We start from the raw sequence: 18742 nt of genomic DNA, 5'->3' as shown, positions 1-18742 counted from the left end.
TAAAATTTTAATTCCTTGAACCACTAAGGACACCTTTACCCAAAGATGAAAGGATGGACTTGTATTTGGTGACCATTTTGTCTAGGACCAGCAGACATCTCTCAATCCATATTGTCATGGACTCGGCTCTGCACACACTCAAGCTTTGCTAACTATGTTAGCTGTAAAATTGTTAACATAATAAAAATCAGGTAAAAAATAATCTGAAATGAAAATGGGGTCTTGTGTTTAGCAATAACAAAAAAGGACAAGTTGTTATTAGCACAAACACATCACACAAATGCACCCAGCGTTACCAGGTCTGGTGCCTGCTCCTCCTCCTCACTGAGGGACAGGAGAGAGCCTATTAAGAAGAAACAGAACATTTAGAAAAAAATCCCTATGATTCTGTGATCATCCATTGTTCAAAACTTACCTTTATCCTGTAAGCTACTTCATGTCAGTACAATGAGGAGGAATGTAAACATTTTTTTCTTGTATTTGGCATTGACAGGAACCAGTGAGGGCATCCTACCTTGAAAAGCAGCCCAAAAGAAATAGATAGGAAATATAGGGGCTGAATTTGCTTGGGCACTAGGTCAGAGGTCATCCCAAGTCTGACAACTGAAGGTTTGTCAAAAGCATGACCTCATAAGCAGGTCTCCCATCTTCTGAATGTTCATTTTGAATGGTCAGGCAGTTGACAAGCAGCAATTGCCAGACTTCAGGTGACCTCTAACCCCGACATTCCAACAAAAATGTTTGGCTCTGACAAATTCATTCAGCTAAATCAGGGTGGTTTATAAATCCCTTATAATTAAGCCTGAATGGATACAATAAAAGACTGGATAAAGAGATTTCTGCATAAGTCCAATCATGAGAACCTCTTTGAAAAACAGGCAACTCTAACGAAGGACTGCTTTGAGAGCTAAGAATTCCCCACAGGTTCAATTATAATTATTTTTTTTTACAAACTATAAAAAGCTCAATTTTATAAATAATTTTTATTATTGGTTTTATTCTTTGCCATTGACAGAACACCAGCAGCATGCAGAGATACTGAAACATAGTGGAAAGAAACAGATTAACAAATAGAAAACCGGATGACTTCCTAAACCATCCCAGAAACGGCTTTAAATGAACCAATGCTATAGCCATGAATAGCAATCCAACAGGTTTACCTAGCTTGCAAGTGTGGTGTGAGGAAGGATGCCGCTCTAACCACTCATGGAATCCTGGATGAAGATGGCTTCAGCTGTCGCTCCAAACAAGCCCGCTGACACGTTTCACCCCGCATGGTCACAGAGGAGTGACCAAGCCCTGTGGGCGGGGTGAAACGCACCGGGGGGCGTGGCCAGAGCGACAACTGAGGCCATCTTCATACAGGATTCTATGAGCAGTGAGAGCAGCATCCTTCCTCACACCACACTTGCAAGACTGGAGACATTTGTGGACACCGCTCCCCCTACTTTCCGGTGAGGTGATTATCTAGCTCCGGCTTGGAGCTATACAGAAAGGTTTACCTAACTGTCACCCTCTTCAGCTGCCAATACATTCCTTTCACTCCAGGATAGCTAAAGTCTGACTACCAGAAGAATGTGACCGATTCCTGTATCTCCCATGTGTTATCCCAGCACTGCTTTTCTTTGCATTGCTCTAGGCAGCTAAATGGTGTGGCCTGGGAATAAAATGAAGGTAAGTATATGAAGCAGTAGTGGGCAGCAGTTAGGTCAAATAGCATTTTTGTTACACAGCAATAATTACTTGCTGTTGCTTTCCTCTAGCATATAAAAATTAGTCCCAATGAATTAAAAGTGTAAAACATTAGAATTGCTATCCTAACATTTGTTCCCGTAATCCCCAGCTACTGCAATTATGCAAGGACGTCTTGGGGTTGATTTACTAAAACTGGAGAGTGCAAAATCTGGTGCAGCTCTGTACAGAAACCAATCAGCTTCCAGGTTTTACTGTAAAAGCTTATTGAACAAGATGTAGTTAGAAGCTGATTGCCTACCATGTACCATGCACCTGATTCTGCACTCTCCAGTTTTAGTACATCAACCCCCTTAAGTTCTCCCTAGGTCAAAAACATCCTGTCTTCTACTGCCATTCGCTGATCTGAACAGTAGTCATGGTCTATGCTGCAATAAAAATATTTGTTAGGTAAAAGAAATATGCATATAATTAATTTCACTAACTACTAGGTTAATGAGAAACCTTCCGTAAAAACATTTTATATTGAAGAGAAGAAAACTACACTCGACATTATGCCAGATAGAGAAACCATTACTTTTATTGGATTCGTTTACAAAAACTGAAATACCTATTCACAGTAACATTTTATTTCTGAAAACACGGTGTATTTAGCTACAACCAACAACGATGTGTCAAGTGGGTGTATAGCCATAGACTCAAATGTACATTCCTCTAGACACATAATTATGGTCCAAATATCTGTGGTAAACTTATATCAACTTGGATTATGTTCACACATAAACACTTTAAATGTGGTTTTATGCTAAAGTTCAACAACAACAAAGATGTTTCCTATAACTTTTTAGACTGGTAGTGAGTAAGATACACATACTGTACACATACGCAACAGAAGCAAATATATATTAATATGAACAATAATGTGGCTAACTGTCAGAATCTTCAGTTGCTTCACATAAACGAGCAATAAAGCCATCTGCAGGACAACTCTGATGCATTGCAGCGCTTCATTCCTTTAATCCATTGAGATTGGTGCTCAGCTGCTTGGCATGTTCTTCTCTCACAGTGCAAAACTATACTGGTATTTTAAACTGCTTCTGACTATCCTGGAGAATTAGTAAAACGAAACTGTAAGCTACTTTAGGGCAATTACAGATATGAATGTTTTAGTGCATTTTATTCATGGGTCTGTACTACTATGGATGTGGTTGTGTACTCCATGAACCAAGGCCATAGGAATGAATGAGGTTCATGACATGGATGCATGGCAGGTGCAAGGTCAAGACAGGACAGGACAATCTGCAAGAAAAGGCAAGCAGGCCGGCTGGCACTTGGCAGGGCAGCACACTGAGGAACGCCATAGGTACCCATGCAGGCTACACTGCTGGGAACTGAAAAGGACAACTAAATGTGAAGTGGTACCATTATACAGGTCTTATCAGAGGCAAGCTTACAATGTTTTGTAAAGAAGAGTAAAACACAGAAATCACTTTTATTTTTGAACTTCATGTTACTGGTGCCAAGTATTTCACCCCTTTTGCCTCCTTTCATTGGCATCTCCAGTTCTATAATCGATAGCTTTCTGGGAGGTCAGGACTGAGTGATAAGCCCACAAATTGAGGATAGTTATTCCAAATGATGTGCCCACATTTAATTTAGCATTGTTATGAAAAATAATCTAGACAATAAAAACACAAACACATTGTTTTATAAAAGAGGAGGTTCTGCATGTCCAAGCACTGTTTTATTTTATAACATCTATAGTGAATGCCATTTGGTCATCATGTCACCAATGGGGGTGTGCCAACAACCCTCATATCTAATATGCACAATACACGTATGTGACCATTGTTATCAGCAGAACACAGCACTGATTAATACTACATCATTCTAAAAGGACACTGTTGTCTGAATAAAAAGGGCATTGTATCACTGACCATGACCTAAAGAAACACTTCCTGACTTCACTCTGTGGCTGTGAGAACCAAATATGTTTGCTCATCATAATGCATTTACCAGTGATAAAGCTCTGGTTTAAACTAGTCTATACTGTATTTACACTGAAGCACTTGGTCCTGGTAAGAACATTTAGCACAACTGAAACAGGTCTGTTCCAAAATACTTCTCTTCACTGTCGGGAAACTTGAAGCCCTAACACTGACTACTGTTAATTGTAAGAAGAGAAAAAAAAATCAGGCCTCAAAGTTGATGAAGCTGAGCAAAGGCTAAGCCTCCAACACAATACTTATTAACATTAATTGGTATTGGAGTCACTTAAATAATACAATTTTTGTATCTGCAAAATAGAAATCAGAGCCTCTGGGATTCAGAGTGTGCAAAATCTGGTGCAGCTGTGCATGGCAGCCAATCAACTTCTAAAGTCAGCTTGTTTGTTAAGGTTTGGCAAAAAAAAAAAAAAACAACTGGAAGCTGATTGGTTTCTATGTAGAGCTGCACCAGATTTTGCACTCTCTAGTTTTAGGAAATCAACCCCTTTGTCTTCTTAGATCAAACTACTGTTATATGTATTTATTATTACCCATGACATTTCTAGCTGATTAAACAGTATGACATTTTAAAGTCTATATGAAGGAATACTGTATATTTTTTAGTTTTGGATAGTGTGGGATTAGAACCCCAGCTGGGTTTTTACTGCTAATCTGGGGATTCATTAGAGATATTTCCCCACACTTTTTGCCAAGGTGGCAACGAATCCACTAGACAAGGAAATCTGCAACAGTGAGACAACCCCCCCACCCCCAAAAAAACTGACTACAAGCCGACTAGCATTTTTATATCTGTCTGTGTGTCAGATTATCCCTCACTTTCTGTCTGTTCCTGTGAAACTTGTCACTGGGACAGTAACTGGTGGAAAATCTTTATGAGGGCCCTTTCAATCAGGTTTTCTTCAGATTTTTGCCTTACAAAAAGTAGAAAAAAATGCATGACCATTAAATCCTATGGGACTCCTCAAACTCATCAAATGAGTTTTAATAGTTAATTTCTTGGATGTTAGGTGAGGTAAAAAAAATAGTGCACCTTCTCACGGAAATTAATGGAAAAAGCATCAAAAACACACCCACGGCTGCATTTCTGATGCATTTTTTAAGTCACGTCCTTTTTTTCACAGATGCAGACTGATGTCAGGCAACCAGAAAGCTCCCTGGAAACACAGCAAAAACACTTATGCGTTTTATTTACAGTGTTTTTGCAATGGAGCAGGATGAAAGCAGCCTAATAAAATAGATAGTAGTAAACCTGAATAGGGGTTCTATTAATTCCTCCCCTTAAATGTACAGTACAGAACAATTTAATTCTCAACTGTCATTAATGTTCCACCAGTAAACTCTTCTTTCATAGAGCAGAATATGCAAGAATAATTAAATTCACACATATCCGATGCAGTGAGGCCTTGTTCCATCAGTGTGACATGAGTGTTTCTGCATGCGCTCTACAAGGACACAAAGAAAATAATTGTTCTCTATGTGCCCTGTTCACACCACAGCAGTAGTATCTCGTGCAGATTTTTTTCTGCACAGGAATAAAACTCACTGAAACAAGCATGAACACTGATGTAAACATATGTCTCTGCAAGTGAAATCTGCGTGGTTTTCCCATCAGTTTTTTTGCATGTATGGTATGAATATGGCCTTAAAAAAAAAAAAAAAAAAAAGGACCAGACTGTATAAGGAGTCAATGTATCATCGACCTGCTTTTTACTCTATCTCCCATCTGCAAACATTGAACGGTTTCAGGACAAATTACAATATATAATCTGTACAGTACCACACCCTGATGTGACTCATGGCTGTACAACTGCTTAAAGGAAAGCTGTATTTTGGCAAGAACGCTCTATCATGTAAAAACGTGTTTGATTGTACCTATGACATTACATACACTACTACTAATTGCATACATTACTAATTCTGTGCCACAAATTATCTTAGATCTAAAATAATGGAATTACTTTATTATGAAGGCTAGATACAAATAAGTTGGGTACAGTTGCTATGATTTAATATACTGTAAATGCAGAAGCAAATCACATTACTGTGTTAAAAAACCTGCAATGAGAAAAAATTGTGGGCTGGCCAGCTTTACCTAAAAATGCTAGTCACTGATGTAGGACAACTATGCAGATTACTCATTCTGACTTCATATCCTGTATGCTTGTTCTAGCTCAAAGTATCAATTGTGCTTCAGTGTGATAGTTGCTTGCACTGTGTAACTCACACAATTTCAAAGAATGTCAGAAATGGCAGTCCCTTTATTATGATTCTGTCAGGTTTACTTTAACAAAGTTCACATGATTTTTATTTAAGACAAAACTACATTTGGCCGGAATCTTTTTTTTTTCAGAGATACTTATTTGCCTATATAGTATTACTTAAAATCACACTGACAATCATATATATATATATATATATATATATATATATATATATATATATATACATATACACACACACCAATATTTGAGAGGACACAATATACATTTAAAGTGCTTTACATTTGGTAAATGGGGTTTACATTATACGTTATTTTTTTATAATATAGTGTATGTTTTGCTGGTATGCAGTCTATAATTTTCCCTTTATAATATTTGATCTGTAGAGTCACTGAGGTAGGTTATTGTTTTTTTAATTTTGGATTATGCAATCATCCTACTTAAACACAGTACAACAATAAATGTTTAAATCTTGACAAATTCAAGAAATTTACCATAAACCCTTGTGTGCTTTGCCAAGACTGTAAAGGGACATCTATGAAACAGAAGCATACAAAGTACAATGTTGCAAAAGGGATTTACCTTGCCGTGGACCTCTTTTTCTTCTAAATGCAGCACCGGACTGTAAGGCCTCCAGGAGACTGTCCATCACACCTGTCTCATCACCTTCTATAAAAAAAATAAAAACAAGTTTAAATAGCGTGGACTATGTATGAACGCTACTTTTAATTAAATGATTTGTATATATTCCATAGGAGATAGAAACCCTTAATTACAATGCTATATACCTTTCCTGATCAATCCAGAGTGTGAAACAACAAAAATGTAGCTACAGTATGCCAGAATACACAGTCTGATAAACTTAAAGTGGCTGTAAAGGCACCTTCTGTGTGCAGCAGCTCCCGCAGCCCCCTCAATACTTACCTGAGCCCCATCTCGATCCAGCGATGTGAATGACAGCCTCGGCTGTTCCAGGTCTCTGCCTCCTCAATGGCAGAGACAGCAAGTGGGAGCCATTGGCTCCTGCTGCTGTCAATCACAGCCAATCAACCAAGGAGGAGAGGGGGGGGGGAGCAAGTCACGGCTCCGTGTGTATGGACAAATGGAGCAGCGGGTGACCCCATAGCAAGCTGCTTTCTGTGGAGGCACACGACAGACAGAAAGAGCCAGGAGAATCTGCAGGGGACCCAAGAAGAGGAGGACCCAGGCCGCTCTGTGTAAAACCACTGCACACAGTAGGTAAGTATAGACATGTTAGTTATTTTACAAAAAAAAAAAAAAAAGAACCTTTCAAATTGCTTTAATATTGACAACAGAATAAGTGTTTGGGGTGCCTCTGTTTTACCACATTAAAAAGGGTTTTATTTTCTTCTAATAAACATCCATTCACTGCAATTCCTAAATGAAATGCTCACAATGTTGATTCTCTATGCAAGTCTTATTAATGTTACTGCTGCAGACAGAGGGGTCCCACACCACAGCAACATCTTACCAGAGATCTGCAACACTAAGCTCTGGTAAACGCGCAGTGAAAAGAACATTTCTTTTTTTATTGGCAAATAGAATGACTTCTGAAGAAGTAAACTCTACCATATTAATATATGCAGTATACCACATCACTGGTCACCTGGCACAAGTTATATTCAAACTGGTGACACTGAAGTAAAGGATTGAATGGCTGAATTTACTCTACAGAGACAAACTTTGCTCAATATCAATTCCAAGTAGTAATCACAACATGAACTGACAATACTAACCAGCAATCACAACAACTGAACATTCACTTAATTTAAGTGATGGCTGTTGCACATCATGCCCGCACAGCAATCGCACTCTGCACTCCTGTGAGTTATGCCGCCTCCAAAACACACTCCATCTGCGATCTGTAGCGGGTGTTAATGACACCCCAAACGCAGTGCATTTGTCTGCACTGGATCGCATGGCGCAAAAGTACTATGCGAGCTGGCTGCAGTGCGTATCCAACAGTAGTGCATGCACTATTTTTGGTGCGGTGCATTTTAGCCCATTCAAAATGAATGGTCTGAAATCTCACCGCACAGAGCTGCATGTGAAAAGCACAGCACGTTTCCATGTGTGGGCATGGTGGGAACAGACCCCTAATCTGAATTCTACATACCATTGCAAACACATTTCAGAGAATACTGATATGTTTGGAGGATGGCTCTACTTCCTTAGGCCATATTTATGTAACTTGCTTTCTCTGGGTTTAATGGCTCACCAATAAGATTCAGACTTCAAGGGCGTGTTTAAAGTAGAAATAAAACCAACAAAAACTCACCTCTGCTCCACTGATGTGACGTCTTAAAGGTCCCTTGCTGGCGCTATCATCTTCTCTCTGGCTTCTTCTAGGTGTGGGGACTTTGGCTATCTTGATTGGCCTCGGGCAAATCATGGACCATGCACTTGGGTACTGAGTTAATTCCTTCCGGCACCAAGGTGTGCCAAGAAAACACACTGAGCTGTGCATGAGCAGCCCAGTGTGCATTCTAAAGAAGACTGTGTGCAGGTAGCTTAGTTTGCTTTATTGCAAAAAAGACATAGCATGTCTCTTATGCAGTAAACATTGCACAAGGCTTTCTGTATGTGACAGAACACAAGGAACCTGCACTGTGCTTGTTTCGGAAAAGTTCTCTTGCATTACAAGCAGCCAAGCAAAAGGCGTTCACAGATTAACAAATGACCAAGGAAGATAGTGGGTGGCCTGGTGCACTACAGAAAAAACAACCAAGAAACCTGAGACTGGGCTCCATTGGCATTTCAAGACATATGCTGAACATGCTTGAAAAGAATCACATCAATCACAAACAGTTCTCAAACTGATCATATTGTTTTACAGAACTGAAATTGTACATCTACTCTGCGTAAATAATGTAGTTTTCATCTCCATTATCTCTAGAAACAGAGATATTTCCAGCAGTGATAAAGATTGTAAACCCATGCCTGTAGCTAAAGGTCTGCGTGCATTCGCTGACCATACAGGGGTGACTGCTGGATCTAGATTATCCAGCCTGTTGCCCAGCCTGGCTGTTGATTGAAGACCTCCACAGGAAAACCCAGGAATAAGGGGCAAAAAAAGGAAAAACAAAAAACGACTACAGAACCACAGGTCCCAGCAGGGAACTAGGTCCCCACTCCTAAAACACTAGGCAGAAATAACTGGGCTGTCTATAGCAAAGAGGGGGTTTATACCAGCTAGGACTGCCCATAGGAGGTGCCGAGTTCTCTTTTGGTCTAGTGTCCTGTAGGTGGCACTATGGTCAAGATTAAGAAGAGCTGTGTCTGTCAATGAACACAAGAAAACAGGATTTGGGAGAGGGTCTGCTGGTCTACATCTTAAGGTTTCTGAGAAGCTGGGAGGTGGGGCAGAACTAAGTTAATTGGTTATCAGGTAAAGTGAATCTTTTTCTATTTTATGTAAATTAAGTTTGCTATGGCACGGATTAATATGTACTTCCTCCCCTCTGCCGACACTAAATAAACTCCGCTGTCTTCCAAAGATTTGCAGAATCTTCAGCATCCGGCACAGTTCAGTGTGTCAGCTGCTTGGTCCTCTGATACACTCTGATGTTCCTTATGTTGGCCCCTATGTAGTGATGTAAGGGGGCATGAAATCACAGAGCACAGATAGGGACGCTAGCATCCGCCCCTCCTGAAGTGCTATGCTCTAGAAGACAATAGGATTCAGCAGCACAGTCAGGGAAGGGTAAGTATTAACCTTTTCCTTTGTAGTTATGGCCCAGTTTTACTTTTTTAAATAATCACAGAGTCCCTTTAACTGACACCTTAACCCCTAGACACCGTGCGCAGGCAAATATGCGACCTCTCGGCGCCTGGGCCTTGACGGCGAGTGGCCGCATATTTGCGTGCCATGAGAAAATACATATGTGCTGAGAGCACATATCTCTGTGACTCACGGAAAGGTCCCGATCTCCCCTTTTCCAATCATTTGACCGCCGTGATGGCAAATTTGCCATCACGGCGGTCCCTTGACCCTGAAACCCCGCCCGCCTCCCGATTTCTGAAACTCTTAAAGGGCCGGGAAGCGCCAGTGCAAAGGGGTTAAAGTAATCATATATTTTGTCAATATTTTACAGCCACTGCTGAATTATTCTTATATACGTACTGGTGCATAATCTGAACAAACCCTCTGCTTCAGTCTGTCTCCACAGATACAGTTATTTTCCCACTAGGCACCCCCATCTTGCATCTCACACAGGGAAAGGTAAAACCAGCCTGATAGTCAATGTCTGCACATAATCTTTGTCTGTCCTCTGACACTCGCGTTTCACTACTCTCAGCAAACATCAGTAGTTAAAAATTAATAGGAACATTTAACGGCTGACTTTTCATAAAAAAAAAAGTTAAGTCAAAATTTGCATATCAGTAACACCACTATTTTAATCTGCTTAGGCTGGCCAGGGGGTTAAATGAGGGGGAAAAAAAAAAGTCCCCATCCACACATTTGATGTGGATGGGGCAATCACTTCCGCTGTGCTATCGTGTTCTTATGGTGAGGAGATTTCCCCACCATCAGAATACAGTGATCAGTGCTTCTGGATATAGCCTGTGGCACTGATTGTTTGGAAAAAACCCAAAAGACTGCTTGTACACAACTCGATCGATAAATCAACTTGTGTACAACAGCCTGCTCATACATGAATCAAAATTCAGCCGTTTCCTGCTGAACCAATCAAATTACTAACACTGAAGTACAAAGCTATTCATAATACTGCCCCAAACTACCTCACCGACCTAATATCCAAATACCACCCAACACGTGCTCTTTGCTCCTAACAAGACCTCCTACTCTCTAGCTCCCTGGTCTCCTCCTCCCATACCCGACTCCAGGACTTCTCCAAGGCTTCTCCCATCCTCTGGAACTCATTACCCCAATCTATCAAACTGTCACCTACCCTCCTCACCTTTCGGCGCACCCTGAAAACCCATCTCTTCAGGGAAGCCTACCCCGCCCTCACCTAACTGCTGATCTTCTCCACTCCTCCTACCACTTCATCCCCCACAGCTATTTCCTCCTGTACCACTACCCCCTCCCTCTTGGATTGTAAGCTCCAAGGAGCAGGGCCCTCGAACCCCTTGTGTATTGCATTGTTACTGTATTGTCTCATGTACTGTCTCCCACTCGAATGTACATTTTGGTGCTATATAAATACTGTATAATAATAATAACCAGACAATTTTGATCCATGTATGGCTGCCCTTAGATTGCTTACTTTGAGTAAACCAGTGTGTTTAAACAGTTGATGGAGCAGATTATGAAGCTATCACTATCTTCACATGTTTGGGGGCTGAAAAGGTTCACTTTAAACTTAAATTGCTTACAAAATGCAAAATTGATCTTGTTTTTCTTCTTTTTTTATTTAAATGGATTCTTAATAAAAAGCTGTCCAAATATACAGGCAAGCTAAAAACAAGTTTCAGAGTGACAGCACAAAATAAAAATCTGCATTAGACTGTGTCATATAGCCTATATAGCACATTCCAAACAACAACCTAGCCAACACTCTATTTAACAAGCTATATTTGGATTTGTGAAACCTGCATTTATCATAAAAATAAAATGTGGATGGGGGCCGGATGCCAAGATGTTCTGCTTGCCTGGAGGGGAATCAGCACTCGCATGAATACATGTGTATACACACAGATCTCACGTGCTCCTATCAACAGAGCAGAAGGCTCTATGCACCAACACACATTTGGGTCAAGAGCAATCTCATCTTGTTTCTGTACTGCATGTTACAGTGACTGGAGTTCATTGTGATGGTACAAAGCAGAGCGGATCACACTCAGACCAAGCAGAACACTGACTCTGTAACACCCACTGCAGTAAACGCACACAGTATTTGCAAACAGTTGCTGCCTCTGTCCTGTAATTTGTTGGAAAATCAAGCTATAAAGCTTTTCTCATCTCTCCCTCTGCTGGCCACAGTATAAAGGCTATTATCAGCACGTGTCTAAAATACACACACAGCTTTTTGTGAATCAGCGGCACAAAAGGAAGAATCCCACGCTCTGGCATAGTTCCCAAAGCAAGGGGAGGGGAGGGGAGATAGCATGAGTTATGGGAATTTCTTCCTGACGTTTCATATTACGTGCCATGCCTTCACCGCACTGCAGACCTGTCCTCCCCTCCTGTCTGCATTGCACAAGCCTGGGGAGGAGAGGGAGGTGAAAGGGTACAGAAAAATCAAAAGCTGGATCCATGTGCCCTCTGCTGGATGAAAACAATATTGCAGTGTAATGCCAAAAATGAAGAATGGGTAACAGAAATGACAACATGGATACTTGTTCATTCATTGTAATAAGCAATCAGAACTCTGTGACAGAAGGATGGCTTTTTTTTCTCTACAACCTTATGACAGAAGTCTATGTTACACTGTATTACTGAGTGTTACATAACATTGAAAAAATGGACAGCTGTGCAGCACATGATGTGCACTAGGGATGATTATTTTCACTGATCCCTTAACACAGCAGCTGGATCAGATTTATAATGATTTTCACTGCGGCTTCTTATGGAAAAAAATCAGCATAAACAAAATCTAGATGAAACTGCTGTATCTGCTATGCTTTTATTTACAATGGATCTGCTAACAGATTCCTAGCAGGTATTGGGTGTGTATTATTCATTCTGAGGAGTCAGGGCTGCACAGCTTGCTTAGTCATTTACTCTGGTCAGAAAACCTGAACTACAAGTAAATAAGTCTGCCCTGCCATAGCACAAACAAGTGGGTGGGGAAGGAAAGGGGGATTCTAAATGGGAATTCCAATGCCTACTCCCTTGTGTTGCTGAGAGCAAACGGTTAACCCTGAATTAATCAGTGTCCTTGCCCCTCGGTCACTATAGCAACATGTGAAACCTGAATCTATAAATGCATATTAGAACATCTGTCACTGGGGCTCTGGCTGCAAAAGAGCTGTCAATGCTGCCATCTGGTGGTAGAATGTGGGTGTAACCGGTGACCTAGATAATGGAGCTACTAGGCAAAGACATCAAGCTGTTATTATTCATGAATCCTTAAAGGGAGGCATCACAAGTTCTTTTATGGGACTCAATATTCATTTATATTTAATGATAAAGTACTTGACAATATCTGTTGCAAGCAAGCATATGCTGATGAGTAATTTATCTTTTTTTAATGTTCTGCAATAATGCATGTACATGATAGGCAACTGTGCTAGCTAATACAGTATGTCAGTTTTAAAGTAGTTTTTTTTTTTTTTTTTTTTAACTCTGCTGTATTACATCTTTATCCACAGTGTGCTTTTAGACACATTTAAAATGGTTTTCTAATTAAATCCTGTTAAGGTTCTGCTACTTTATTTTGAACATGTAAATTAAGTTTTAATGAGAATTAACACAAGAATTAGAGTGGAGGTGGATATTCTTAACCCCGAAGGCTTGCCATATTAGAGCCCTGCAAAGGATTGGTGTGTTAAAATGGACATACATGGCTTCAATTTTGGCCAAATCCTGCTTAAAAGGCCAAAATTCAAGCCATGGGTAGCTAGTTCCCTGACGACACCACCTCGCTCAACAAGAGGTTTAAAATGGAAGGAGCTGGCTGCAAAAACTGTCAGCTGAACAGTGACCACATCCTACCCAATGCAGTCACTGTCTGGGTATTCAGGTAGCTGTGACTGACTGAATACAATCACAGTAGTGTAGGTTCCTCCACATCTAAATATGTATGGCTAAGCTTAAAAAGGACCCCTAAAATGCTTTTTCAGGGGTCCTAAAGTCGGTGATCAGCTGACCAATTACCTAAGCATTTGGTCATATGATTGCTGCTTAAGAACGATGTCTGAACTTCGCATTTCTCCTTCACAAGAGAATGTGTGACCATATGCCATGGGGATTGTAGCTAGGCCTGCCACTGTAGTATCCTAAGACAGCAGGTTTTGTAAAACAGGCATTTAAGGGTTTCTTCTAGCATAGGCTAAATGGTAGGCAGGGTGTTATAGTGGTTCAATTAGTACTGATTTAAATGCATGCTTTGGTCTTGCAAATTAGCTCCCCATATATCACTATACCAGGTTTAGTTTGCCTGTATATGAGTAATTATGACAGGGCTAAAGGCTTAAAGAATATGCTACCCCAACATTTAATACATATTCCTGATATGTGCCTGCTGTATCACGTACTTTGTTAAAGTATGCTATTATCTTTGTATTGCTTCCTTCATATGAAATACCTGGTGTTCCTGCCAATCCCCCTGCTTTCCTATTACAAGCTATCACACTAGGCATGAAAGAACATTCATCCCAGCGTGGTCAGTTTTCTGCTGGGAGAACAGCCTGCCTGTCCTCCAATGGTCAGACTTGTGCTGACACACCACCCCATTTTTAGTGAAGGTCAGTGTATTGCTGTTTCTCTACCCATAGCTTTCTATGGGTAAAAAAAAAAATGATACTATAATATATATATTCATATTCACATACATGCATACATACATACATATATACACACGCACACACACATTTTGCCTTTCATTTCTATTTTAAAGTGAATAGGATGATTTGCAAGATACGTGTTCACATATACTTTAAGCTGGATACAGACAAAAGATGACATAAAAATATCTGGGATTAGTTAACAATTTTATGTCTATAGGATTCACCCAAGACTGTTCTACGTTAGGGACAACCTATTGGGCAAGTTAGAAAATCTGTTCCTATTCCCTTTTCCCTTATCTCTGGCCCACAATAAACAAAGCCTGTCATAATTTCTCTTCAAATGACCATGCCTGAGCTGATCATTCAATGTATTTGCCAGCGTTGGTTCCCACAGATTTCTTTAACATGAAACAGATGCAATAAGTAACATACCCAAAGCAGTCATTTTGGGCTAAACGTATTTAAAAAAATGTTTGCCCAGGGCAAGCAGTCAGATCCTTTAATTCACTGATCAGGCCATATAGGGTGTAACTACAGGTGCAGTGGGACTTACTTCTTTCAGACCTCCACATAGGCTATATTTTATATTAATTCAGGTCGAAGGCTTTTTTTTTTTATATATCATTTTTAGTTCTGGATACAGTTGGGGGTAATGGTTTGAACGTCTGCTAGGTTATTATTGTCTTTTGTGTGCCCACAAGAGAAATTCACCTTATTTGTTCTGGGCAACCTTTGTCACTGGACATATTTGAAAGCTGGCACCAAAATAAGAAATTAAGGAAAATATTTTAATGGGGACACCAGTTCCGTGTCAGCCGTCTAAGAGGTCATTTCCATTCTCACTGAAAATTGGTTTAGCCATTTTATTCACTATTCTATAAAAATGCCTTGGGAAGTTTTACTACTTTTTTTTTCAGTTGTCCAATTCCCCCAGCATCCTGAAACACAGAAGATGGTTGGTTGGAAAACAGTAAAATTACTTCTGAAAATCACCAATTCAACTTTCAAGAGTGCCTATGCTTATAGAAATAAGGAACCCAAACCCTAATCAGCGAAAGCAAACAATCTTTCTCTTTCGCACTGGCCTGCAAAGAATGGTATGTGTATATTACAGCAAGGACAAAGATATTAACTTCAGCACAAAGCAAGGAAATTGGATATTTCAATGATGTAAATACAGCTCTAAGGCTCCATACAAAAGGCTGAAAACAGCATCTGGCCTTCATCACAAGTTCACTCTACAGGAAATATCTGGATCTTGAATAACAAGTCACATTCTTCTGAGTCATGGAAATACCTAATGTGTAAATATATGAATATATTCACAGAGATGGTGCAATTCTAAGATTACAAATAAGAAATGAACATCCTGATATCTGCCAAAATGTTTTTAGCTGTGCTAAATACATTATGTCCTTCAGCTTAAGACACACTGTCCACATGGATTCCTAAACTGGCAAGATTATTTTCTTTACTGGCTGGCTGTTCTGCATATGACATCTGGAAAGTATGTGGTAGCTCGTTAATGCATAGTTTTCTAAAATGTATTCCTTAGTACAAAAAAACTGTATTAGATATGTGGCAGAACAAATACTTAGCCTGGGATCAGGTGACAAAAATTCCAGTGCACAAAACACTTTAATGCAAGCCAGAAAACAAAAAGACAACAAACTCCAGTATAATCCTCTAAGAGCATGCATCAAAAGATACCTATTCATGCCTTTTTATGTCTGGAAGACAGTTTCTGTACAATGTGTATCCCCCAAAATTGGGCACTTTTTTTAATAATCTTAACAAAAATAATGCAACATTGTGCTATCCACATTTACTCTGTTTGTCTGTATTGTAGCTGCAGTGAAAAAGGAAGACATCTGTCTCACATATCTGTTTAAAATAATAGCTTCAGTGCCAGAAGTAAGTCGAAAGTGAGGATTTCTATGCTGCACTGCACCTAAGTAACCATTGGAGATCATCAACTTCTTGAGGGAGGCAGGCAGTCTAATTAGATTATACATCTACAGTATGTACAATCTGCTTTATTTTTATTACAAAGTAGTGCAAGAGGAATGTTTCCAAAACCTTGTTGAATCTATGCCATGAAGAATTAAGGCAGTCCTGAAGGAAAAAGGGTGACCAACCCAGTACTAGAAAGGTGTAAATAATAAAGTGGCCAGTAAGTGTATATCAAGTCAGGTTGCGCTTAAATAAAACAACTGAAATGTGTATCGATGGGGCAAGCCAGACAGTCTAGTTGTAACCATGTGATTCTATAGCCTGGTCGGTGGCTTCTTGTACTGGATTTATAGGAAGACTTCTCTCTTGAGCTGGCTACAGAACAGACTAAACTTGGGATTTGTTCAGTTATACTACCCTAATGAAGGGTTCAGTGCGGGTGGTGGAATGTGTGTGTAGACGTCAACAGTTCTCTGCATAATTTCACAGATTGCAAAATATAAGTTCCCCACACACGGCTAAAGCGTAAGGTAAAGTCTACGGGCTTGGAAAAATCTGTATGTAAATGCACAGAAAACTGGCTAAAAGATCGTATTCAAAGAGTAGTGGTTAATGATTTATACTCTGAATGGTCTGGGGTGATCAGTGGTGTACCCCAAGGTTCAGTGTTGGGACCCTTACTTTTTAATACATTTATAAACGATATGGGGTCTGAGATTAAAAATCCCATTTCAGTCTTTGCAGATGACACCAAGCTGTGCAGTGGAATAACGTCCTTACAGGATGTCTTCAATTTACAAGCCGACCTCAATGCACTGTTTAATTGGGCAACTATGTGGCAAATGAGGTTTAATGTTGATAAATGTAAGGTTATGCACTTGGGGGTTAAGAATATGCATGCATCATACATACTAGGGGGGGTACAACTGGGGGAATCAATAGTGGAGAAGGATCTGGGGGTTCTGGTAGATTACAAGATTAATAATGGAATGCAATGCCAAGCTGCGGTTTCTAAAGCGAGCAAAAACCTCTCTTGTATTAAAAGAGGTATAGACTCCAGAGAGAGAGATATCATTTTACCCCTGTGCAAATCATTGTAACACCTCCTCTGGAATATGTAGTTCAGTTTTAGGCACCAATTCACAAAAAGAACATTGGGGAACTGGAGAAAGTACAGAGAAGGGCAACCAAACCGATACGAGACATGGGGGAGCTCAGCTATAAGGAAAGATTAGAGGAACTGAATTTATTCTCTCTTGAGAAGAGGAGATTAAGGGAGGATATGATCAACATGTATAAATACATCAGTGGTTCATATAGTGAACTTGATGTAGAGCTATTCACCCTGAGGTCATCACAGAGGACAAGGGGGCACTCTTTACATCTGGAGGAAAAGAAATTTAATCTCCAAAACATGGAAAGGTTTCTTTACAGTGAGAGCTGTGAAAATGTGGAATAGACTCCCTCAAGATTTGGTTCTGGCCAGCTCAGTGGATTGCTTAAAAAAAGGCCTGGATTCTTTCTTGGATACACAGAATATAACAGGATACTAACATTTATAGGTAAAGTTGATCCAGGGAATATCCGATTGCCTCTTGGGGGATCAGGAAGGAATTTTTTTTCCCCAGCAGGAGCAAATTGAATCGTGCTTTGCTGTTTTTTTTGCCTGCCTCTGGATCAACTGTGGGTATAGGATTATAACTTTTTTTTTTCTATGGTTGAACTGGATGGACTTTTGTCTTTTTTCAGCCAGACTATGTAACTACAAGAATTTGCTGCATTAATTTGCATATGACAGAAACTACTAGACAGTTGGAGGGCTTAGTGGTGTGTACGCTCCATTTTCAAGATGTGCTACATTTAGAGAAAAGATTGTACAATCAGACTTTATAATGTGGCGGGCTTTTAAGGAATTCATAATTAGTTTGAAAGTGCATGTGCCAGAACATGTCCATCTTGCATCAAATGGTATCTTGTTGCACTGCTATCATCTAAGCTTTTACAGTGTTAGAATATTAAAGTACAACTATTGGCAAAATTTTTTTTTGCATTCTGGATAAAGCAAGGAAGGGTTAGAACAACCATCAGATTATATTTTGCTATCTGTGTCCCATTGCGGACATTTCCCTTAATTTCTGTCCCAAAGCCAAGTAGAAAGTGAGTGCAAATTAAGGGAATCCCTGGGAACCCCCAGGTCACCAGAACTAGTGTCCCCATTGGAAGATTTCCCCTCTATTACTTTTTTGGGGACAACCCAAAAATTTGGATTTTCTTTACTTTCACTTTCAAAGATAATGGTAAACAGGACAAATAGAAAAGGTGAATCTCCTTAATGGGGGAACATATAGCAATACATACTGACAGAGGTTCTAATCCCTCTCCACTCTATCCAAAACTAAAAAATGTTTTGCCTTTAGTCATACTTTAAGCTTG

The 18742-nt window shown here is 39.9% G+C and overlaps 1 protein-coding gene across 2 annotated transcripts in view; it reads right to left on the bottom strand.

The window, feature by feature from the left end:
* The window catches only part of LOC149474328 (protein diaphanous homolog 1-like), a 48028-nt gene that overhangs the window by 9940 nt on the left and 19346 nt on the right, over positions 1-18742 (bottom strand). Inside the window, exons 9-10 of one of the 2 annotated variants that reach the window (XM_089656851.1) lie at positions 6503-6589; positions 297-343 (exon numbers count right to left, since the gene is read on the bottom strand). In XM_089656851.1, coding sequence (XP_089512977.1) covers positions 297-343; positions 6503-6589 — 134 coding nt within the window. The remainder of the gene's footprint in view (positions 1-296; positions 344-6502; positions 6590-18742) is intronic. The other variant, XM_089656797.1, reaches the window with a different exon arrangement.

The sequence above is a fragment of the Staurois parvus genome, unplaced genomic scaffold, assembly GCF_062004578.1.
Source record: "Staurois parvus isolate SC_StPar_1 unplaced genomic scaffold, SC_StPar_1.0 ptg000006l, whole genome shotgun sequence".
NCBI classification, from domain to species: Eukaryota; Metazoa; Chordata; class Amphibia; order Anura; family Ranidae; genus Staurois; species Staurois parvus.
The sequence above is the reverse complement of the archived record's forward strand: the minus strand, read 5'-3'. Positions and strand labels throughout refer to the sequence as shown.